Raw genomic sequence first — 9,220 nt, 5'->3', positions numbered from 1 at the left:
GAGCTCAACAAGGTGATTGTCCAGCCTCTTTTTGAAGACCCCCGGGGTAGGAGCCAGCACCACTTCTCTTGGAAGTTGGTTCCAGCTCCTAGCCGCCCTGACCGTGAAGCAGCGCCTCCTGATGTCCAGCCTGAATCTACTCTCAGTCAGCTTATGGCCGGGGTGGCACATGGCAAACCGAGTGCTTGCCCTTTTCAGTAGTATTTGGGAGGGGGAGCACACTTACTCTCATGCCAGTAAGGAATGCACAGCTGTTCGTCTTGGGAGCCTGTACAAGTTAACTCTCCTCCACCCCACAGTGTAGCTGAACTGATCAAGCTTTTTCAGCATGGAGCAGGCCATGAATTCCTGTTGAATTCTTGTGTCTTGGGTTGTGTGGTTTGCCCCTTAACCAGCTGGTCCCAGGGAAGGTGAACACCTTGGCTGAGACTTGTGCAAGGCCCCTGCATGCTGCTGCCCTCTCACTGAGCTTTTGTGACTCAGGCAGTGTGCCTGGCAGTTGTGTGAGGGGGCTGTTCATGCAGTTGTGTTTCAAAGGGGCTGTACCAGGGATGCCCAACCTTTTTTCCCATGGAAAGTGGGGGAGAGGATCCTGGAGGCTGGGCAGTGCAAGGTCTGTCTGTGGGCCAGATCCAGCCAATGGGCTTGATCTGGCACATGGGCCCATGCATCAAAGGCCCAATCCAGCAAGGAGGTGGGTGCAGAGCCCGACCCTGATTCAGCTGCCCAAGGAGGCAGAGAGCAGCCCAGCTCCTCTGGAAGTGTTGAGTGGGGGGTGCAGAGCAGCCCCCATCCATACATATGCAGCAGGGGGGAGGAGAGAATGGGTAGCAGCCCAGCTCTGATCCAAACTTGTGGGGGGCAACCCGGCCCCTGTATGGATGGGCAGGGATGAGCCTGGCCCTGATCCTGTTGCATGGCAGCGGCCCATGTGGGCTAGATCTGGCTGCATAGAGCTTCTGCTGGTCCTCCATTGCCAAATTTCCTAACCCAGTTGCCAAATTTCCCAACCTGTGAGGATCCCCAGGGGCCCAATAATATGGCTCTGTGGGCTGGATTTGGTCCACAGGAGGGGGGTTGAGCACCCAGGGCTAAACCAGTGGTTCTCTGTCTTTTTGGACCCCAGGCAGCCCTCCATAGCATTTCTGAATTGAGCAGCACCCTATTTCAGAAACTAATTTATTTGTTATGGTGCTTACCTCCTTACAGAGGGGCCAGGCAGTGTGGGCTGCAGTGAGGGAGGAGGAGCAACTGAGCAGGAATGAGTGCATGCTTAACTCCTCACAACCCAAAGCATCCTTAGAAGGACCTCATGGCACCCCAGGGTGCCGCAGCCTGGCTGAGCGAGGGGTTGGATGAGATGACCTCTTAGGGTGGCTTTCAGCCCTGCTTTTTTATGATTCCCACGCTTCCCCTGCTCATGCTGCAGCCTAGCCTAGCTCTGATGGGCTGCTAGAGCCAACAAAGTCCGGCAGCTGATTCTAAGAAGTTCACCATGACCAGCATTGGATGACTTAAAATTATAAGGAAGCCTTTGCAGCCTGGTGATGTAGTGACCAGAGCTGCATGAAGAAGCTTGCTGTGTGCAGAGTGAAGGTACTCTGCCTGCCCAGTAGGGCTTTCCAGGTCCATTTGGCCATGCCCTGCCCTGTGTGCATGGAGTGGGACATGAATCTCTATGGAGGAAAATGGCTGCAGGGAATGACTTGTGCCCTGGCTCCTGCAGAAGGGCTTCCAGGGTGGCACTGACTGAGAGCGCTGCTTGGCATCCCATCCAAAGCACATCCCCAGCTGGCACAGAAGGGCCATGCAGTGGGGCTTGGTGGGAGCAACCCATTTCTGCTGGGCTGGTGACAGAGTTTGTGGGGCTGCCTCAGCAGGCCAGGGGCAAAGGTTTGAATGCTCCTGTCTGAGGAATGAAAGGAATCTGCCCCTGCCTCCCTCACTCCAGTCTTGCCAGTCTAACTGGTGCCTTCTATGCACAGGCGCCTGCCCGGGGTCCTCCTGCAGCTGGACCAGGGCCCCTGTGCCCCCAAGTGGGGTGCAGGGCCTGGGCTCCCAGGAGCAGAGTTGGCTCTGTACAGCCTCCAGGATCCTCTCCCTCCCCTTTTCCAGCTTCACTCAGGGGGGGCTCCTTCCCTCTGCTCCCAGCTTCATTCTCACTCACGAGTCCCCTTGTTTTCAGCCTGGCACTCAGCTGTGTTGGTGCCCTCGCTCTGCGCTGCTGGCTGGGAGCTGTGCATGGAGGCATAGCCATGTCCCTGACTTCCTGAGGGCCTAGCACAGTGCTCCTGTATTGTTGGGCCGTGTGCCACCCATGATACCTGTCCCATTCCAGGCTCAGGGATGGGGAAGGTGATGTCACTTGGTGTGGCCAGCAGAGCCTGCTTTGCTTGGCTGCCAGTCAAGGGGTGTGTTAGCACCTTTCCAGTCCCTGAGATCTGCTCCTAGCTGGCACCAAATGGCATCTTCTTCCCTCTCACCCAGGTTACATGGTGTTCAGAGCCCCTCGCCTGTCCAACCCCTGCCGACTGGAGAGGACTATCTGCCCCTGCTCTACTTGGAGCGCCAGTGCCTGGAGAAGCTCCCTAGCTCCTAGAGCAGGTTGGAGGGGGTGCATCTCCCCAGGGGCACTGCCAGGCCTGGAGCCCTGGGGCAGCTGTGCTGTGTAGTGCCTCAGCAGTGTTTAAGGCAATGCTTCTGGGGTTTATCAGAGGCCTCAGTGCCAGTCCACCTCACTGCTCTCTGTAGCTGCGTGGCCCTGGGGTGGGGCTCTCTGCTGTGACCAAGGGGAATGGCTGGAGCTGGTGGAAGAGTCGAGGGCTGCACTGAGTGAGAAAGGAATGAGATCCAAACTGTGCTGACCCTGAGGTACCTTCTCCCTATCCCTCCCCTCCCCACTGCCACACACCTGTACTCTGCCCTCCCTTGGGCCCTGGCACAGGGGGCTCTTGGTGATGAACAGCCACTTGAGTCCCATGGCAAGCAGCAAGGTCTTCCTACCAACCCTTGGTCCTGCTCTGCTCTGCTCTGCTCTGCTCTGCTAGACAGCACAAGCCCTGAGCGATCTGGTCAGCAGCCCCAGAGATCTGGAGCCCCTGATTCCTAGGCTGCTTGGGGCAGGCATCTCTGGTCAGTGCCCGTGCTGTCCCAGCTGGGGCAAGCTGTTCTGTGGGATCTGGCAGCTTCACGGTTAACTTGGAAGGGCATGCCTCAAAGTGTGATTAAATCCAAATTATCCAGATTGCTAATCCCATCTTGGCACATACAATGTAATCCATTCCCCCAGCACCTGCAGATACCAGACCACGGAGGGGCCAGTCCAGCAGCCGGGCTGTGAGGAGGGGAGGGAGGCAGGGGGAGCAAGACGTTGTTCTGTAGAGGGGGAGCTGGAGGTTGCGGTTCCTTTCCCCTGTGTGCTGATCACGGTAGCTGTGCTCCACCTGAGGTGGGTGCAGCACAGTGGAGAGAGGATTCCTGCAAATTGAGTTGGGGCCCCTGGTGGGCACCGTCTCCTTCCTGAGCTGCAGCAGCTAGTGTGCAAAAGCCCCTGGCTCTTGCTGGTCTTCAGTGGATACCCTCTTGCCTCAGGGTACAGGTGGGGCTGCAGTGCTGGGGTGGAGGCAGGGGCAGGGGCAGGTGCGGGAGCTGAAGCAGCCTGGGCACCGTGTCTGCCAGACAAGGAAGGAGGTGTAGCCTCTTTCCTCCCAACACATACACTTTCTGCTGTGAGCCAGGAAAGCATCTGCCTAGTCAGAAGCCAGGCCAATTTTGGGCCTGTGGCCCTGCTCTGTAGGTAGTGCAGGCAGTGGTGCCAGCAAGGGCAGAGAGTGGCTGTTACCAGTCTGGGTAGGCTCCATGGCTTGATAACACACAGCATGTCCACGATGCAGTGCCTGGCATAACAGGAAGCAGCACAGTACAGACAGTCTTCAAGGTTTGTGTCTTTGGAAGTGCCCTGCAGTAGCAGTCTGGGTGGTCCCACTCATGGATTTAAAGCTCCTCTCCTAGCTGCAAGAGCAGGGGGCAGAGCCTGTGGCATGGCAGCTGAGACTACAGAGCACAACAGGGAAGCACCCCAAGAACTGTCTGTGGGAGGGGGCAGCTGTGGAGAAGAGGTTGGCTTGCTTGTGGACAGATGGGCTACCCTGCAAGAGGGAACCCCCACGCCAGGGCCAGAGTGTCTGGGGAATGGGCTTCAGCTGCAGTTCAGGGATGATCTGGACGGGTACATGGCAGGGCTCTGGAGATGCCTTCTCTCTGTGCCTGTGGGGAGGGAGACTTGAGCTGGGCCATCCTGAGGAGATGGCATAGACAGTAGAGGTGTCTTGAAGGGGCCAGGCCTTGGAGAGGAGCAGTTTGGGGGGAAGGCTCTGGCCCTAGGCATGCAGGAGGGGCTGTAGTGCTGGCTGCCAAGGCAGTGCCAGGAGGGTTGGGAATTGGGCTGCATGCAGTGCTGTTGCCTGTGCTGCTGACACAGACTGGAATAGGCCTGGGAGTCTGGCCCATCGGAGCCCTGCTGACATGCCCTCAGCCTTCCTATCCTGCTAAGCTAAGCTACAATAGACCCCAGGGAACATCAGCTGCTCCAGCTGCCATGGCCATCTGGGCTCACAAGGACAGCTCTGCACTCACCTGGGAGCAGGGAGTAGCTGGCAGGGGCCTCTGGGCACTCTTGCACCAAGGAGACAGCAGCACCCTGGGGCTGATGCAGAGCTGGCAGGCCCAAGGGCACTTCAGCCATCCCTTCAGAGCTAGGTCTTGTGCAGAGGGAGCAGCTTGGGTATCTCAGCCTTGTCCAGAGTATTTCTTTTTGTACTTTACAGTCCCCAAGCACTACAAATTCTCTGTTCAGGAAAAGGGAGCCCAGGGCTGGGACAGCAGAGGCTGGGGGCTGAGGGGCAAGCATCACCTGAGCAATGGAGGGAGCCCAGGGCTGGGATTGGAGGGGGCTGCAAATCACATGAAGATCAGCAAAGCCCAGGGAGAGCCTAAGATAGGAGGGGAAGTTGCATGGCACCAACTAACGCAGGAAGGAGAGGCCCTCAGAAATACCAGGGAGAGCAGAGGATTCCATGTGTGGGACCACAAGTTCTTGCTCAGTTTCCCTGTAGGACCCACTCAGGAAACTGTGTTGCAGCAGTGAGTTGCTGGGCCACCATGACCTTGTTCAGCAGGGGCATGATGAGGCAGTGCCAGCTGGCTCACAGGGGGGACACCTGGCTGACCTGTGTGCTCTGCTTGCTCCCCTGCAGCTGAAGCCGACTCCAGTGTGTTTGCCTCAAACTCCCTGCAGCGGAAGAAGAAGGGGCTGCTGCGGCCAGCGCACCACCGGGCCAAGCCGCATATCCTGATTGGGCTGCCCCAGGACTTCCGGCAGATCTCTTCCATCATCGACGTGGACATCCTGCCTGAGACGCATCGCCGCGTCCGCCTGCATAAGCACGGCTCTGACAAGCCGCTGGGCTTCTACATCCGTGATGGCATCAGCGTCCGTGTGGCCCCCCAGGGTGTTGAGAAGGTCCCTGGCATCTTCATCTCCCGCCTGGTCAAGGGTGGCCTGGCTGAGAGCACGGGGCTGCTGGCTGTCAATGATGAGATCCTGGAGGTGAACGGCATTGACGTGGCCGGCAAGTCCCTGGACCAGGTGACAGACATGATGGTGGCTAACAGTCACAACCTCATCATCACCGTCAAGCCAGCCAACCAACGCAACAATGTCATCCGCAGCAGCAAGGCCTCCGGCAGCTCGGGCATGTCAACGGACAGCACACCCAGCCAGCAGACACCCAGCCCTGCCTCCCAGTACCTGAGCAACTACAGCACAGCTGAGGGTGAGAGCGACGAGGAAGGCGATCTCATTATTGAAAATGATAGTGCTCCCCACTACATCCCAGCCACCTGCCCCAATGGTGGCAGCCTCCTGGACAGGAGCTTTCAACAGAGCCTGTCCCTGAACAGCTCCCAGGGCTCGCTGCACTCCCTGAACAGTCACAATGGCAGCGGGGGCAGCCCAAGCCGGGGCAGCCACAGGGGCAGCCTGCGGGAGGACGGCACAGTCCTCACCCTATAGCCAGCAACCCACCAGGGGGGCTGGCCTCCTGCACCGACCAGATCTCTTGGAGCATTTCTGTATCAGGCCTTGACTGTGCCAGCCCCTTGCTAGGTGGGGCAAGACACAGAAGCAAGGGCACTGGGAAGCCACCCAGGTCCCACACCTGCCCTCTTCTCAGGCATTAAGGTATGCTGGCACCTATTGGGACCTGCCAGGAGGGTGGTAGCTGGGACTAGGGCATGGGGGCCCAGCCCTGGCTCCCTGCCCCCTCCCTACAGATGCTGTCCCTTCTCTGGAGCTCACCCTCCCCTTCCCCCCCTTGGGGAACCAAAGTGGTGTTTCTTTGTCTTACTGGACACTGCCTGTGACAGCCATGCCCATGCTTCCCCCCCCATCCCCTTCCAATCAAGTGTTTTTTAATTGTTTTATGAGAATATGCATCACAAATTAATATATTGTATCAGGACATTAAACCTTTTCTAGGAAGCGCTCTCTCTCATCTCGTGCCAGGGCCTTGCCTGACACTAACAGGTCCCCAAAGCAGGCTTCCAGGACACACACACACCCACACTCACACACCACATGCTTATGCTTGGATGCTTATCTTGCTGGGATCCTATGACCCCAGCTGACTTCCTGCCCTTTGGGCAGGGGGCTGGACTCGATGATCTCCTGAGGTCCCTTCCAGCCCTAATGTCTATGAAATCTATGAAACCACCCAGCCTCATGCACACGCACAATGCAGCCTTCCAGGACACCCTGTTGGATGCACACCTTGCTGGGGTTATTTGACCTCAGCAGTCTTTCCTGCCTAAGAATAGCAGGGCTGGACCCAGTGATCTCACAAGGTCCCTTCCAGCCCTAAACTTCTGTGAATCTGAGGGCAGAGCTACTGCCTCACCCCCAGCCCTCAGGATTAAGGGGGGGAGGCAGAAGCAGGCACCCTCTGAGGCAGCCTGTCTTTGCCCTCCCAGAGTGCTGCCCTGGCTGCTCGCATACACTGTAGCAGTGCCATGGTCATTGTGGGCTCCTCCCCACCCTGTGTAGCTCTCACAAGGTGCCAGGAGCAGGTTGGATGAACCACCCTGGCAGACTCTTGGTACAGCAAAGGGACCAAGCTGCCCCTGAGGATGCCAGCCACAGCCCAGGAAGCCTCCCCCACAGAGACCTGGCTCCAAACTTCTGGGGCCAGCAGTGGCAACTCATATGCAGGGGCTGCTTCTTCTGTGGCCAGTGGACTGAGGCTAGCTGTTTCCTAGTTGCTCAAAGCTCTGAGGTTTGGGTCAGTCCAAAGCCTGCTCTTTATTTCTCTGCCATGAAGCATGTCTCAGCTGCTTGGCTCCATTCCCACAGCTTAGGGCTGTCTCTCATCTGTCTGCCCCATAGGGCCCAGCCACCTCTGACTTGTCCTGTCCTTGCATCTCTAAACTGCAGCTCCCACAGCCCAGGCCTGATGCAGAATGAGCTGGGCTACAAACCTAGGACTGCTTTAAAAGGCTCCTAGGAGATACCTAGAGATGCCCCCACAAATACTCCACTGCCTTCCCCCAGGGGGTAACTCTGCCAGTCCTCCTAGGCAGTGGCCCTCCATTTTAGTGTCTCTCCCTGGCTGTATGAGCCCCCATTAGCACCCTTCCACACCCCACTCCCTGTTCAAACCCAACAGTCACGAGACCAGTGGAACCAACCTTTTTGGCAGCTGTGCCACAAATCAGCGCTGCACCTTCTTGGAGTGCTGCTCCAGTCCCCTTCCCTGCCCAATCTGCTTCTTTGCTTTCATCTCTATCTGCTGCTGTGCTGCTTATCTCCTACCTGAGCTGCTGTGTGCACACATGCAGAGGGCACCCATGCCATGCATACTGTAGGTTGGCCACCCCTAGATGATGTGGAGCTGCTCCTAACCATGTGCTGCCATCTGGACTCATCATCCATGAACATTCCTGCTGCAGAAGGGTGTTCGGTGCTCTGCCTGGATCCAGATGCTAGCACAGCTGTCAAAGGCAGCACTCAGCTCCCTGGTGAAAAAAGATCCTGCACCATCTCTGAGGGTGCAAGAGGAGCACCTTATTAGCACCCAGGCTGGGCTCTGTGCCCCACATAAGAGCTCACTGGTGAGGCAGGGATCTGTGTGGGGATTCTTGCTGCCTCAAGATGCGTCTGTAACAGGCGAGACATACAGTACATTCCCTTCATCCTCACTGCATCCCTGCCACAGGCCTGTGCACGAACCGGTTTGATGCTGAGCATGTAGCAGTGCCATGGGCTGCTCTGCCTGGGTGCAGGTTGTTCTGGTGCAGTTTCTGCAGGCCCACCTCACACACTAAAACCTAGGTCAACACTGCACAAGCCTCATAGCCCACTTCAAGGTGCAGAGTATGCGTGGAACCACCTCCCCCCCTTGCACTCGGTGTTCCCAGGTAAGGTCAGGGAGGGCAATGGGCTCAGGTGCTGTTGGGTGCCAGGGACTCAAGTCAAGCAAGGCCTGGGAGCCAGGGCCTTAGTCTGCCAGCTCTGGGACAGGCCTGTAACTGCTCTGTGCATGTGCAGTGCCCAGTATAACAGGGACTTGATCCAGGGCACAGCTGCTTGAAAGTGATGGTCATACAGATAACAAGAGAGGGGGCAGGGGGCCTGGCTGTCTGTCCATCCTGCCTTGGAATAATGGGGCAGAGCAGGAAGCAAACTCAGCATGCCTTTCCTTGCACATGCACCAGGACAAGGCTGCTGTTCCAAGTGCCCAGGGAAGCTGGCCATGGCCTTCACAACCTGCTGCTGCAGCACTGGGAAAGCAGACATCAGTAGCTAGTGGGCTCTGAAAGCTGCCATCTTGTGCCCAGGGAGGGAAAATTGGAACTAAGTAACAACACCAGCTGCTTTGACCTGGCCTGACAGCTCCTGCTCCATGGAGCCCCTGCTGTGAGCATGTGCCCCACTGGGGAGCAGAGAGCAGGAGGTGCCTGTGCTGCTACACCCTGGCCTGGCCAAGCCCTAACTTCCTTTTGAAGGCTCCTGAAGGGCCAGGTTGCTGCTTAGCAAGGGAGGAGCAAGGAGTTTTGATTCATGAAACCTCCAAGATCCCATAAACTCCTTGTGCATTGGCACCACAGACATACTGAGCAGGGACCTGCAGTAACAGGGAGAGCTGTGCTTCTCTAGGTCAGGGTT

General features: G+C 57.5%; 1 protein-coding gene across 1 annotated transcript in view; it reads left to right on the top strand.

The window, feature by feature from the left end:
* PARD6A (par-6 family cell polarity regulator alpha) overlaps positions 1-6,541 on the top strand; it is a 20,019-nt gene extending 13,478 nt beyond the window's left edge. Inside the window, exon 3 of the mRNA XM_019535540.1 lies at positions 5,256-6,541. Within this exon, the coding sequence (XP_019391085.1) occupies positions 5,256-6,073 (818 nt within the window). The 3' untranslated portion in view covers positions 6,074-6,541. The remainder of the gene's footprint in view (positions 1-5,255) is intronic.
* Positions 6,542-9,220: the final 2,679 nt, after the last annotated feature.

The sequence above is a fragment of the Crocodylus porosus genome, unplaced genomic scaffold (assembly GCF_001723895.1).
Source record: "Crocodylus porosus isolate Cpor-Errol unplaced genomic scaffold, CroPor_comp1, whole genome shotgun sequence".
Classification (NCBI taxonomy): domain Eukaryota; kingdom Metazoa; phylum Chordata; order Crocodylia; family Crocodylidae; genus Crocodylus; species Crocodylus porosus.
This window is presented reverse-complemented; position numbering and strand designations above follow the sequence as displayed.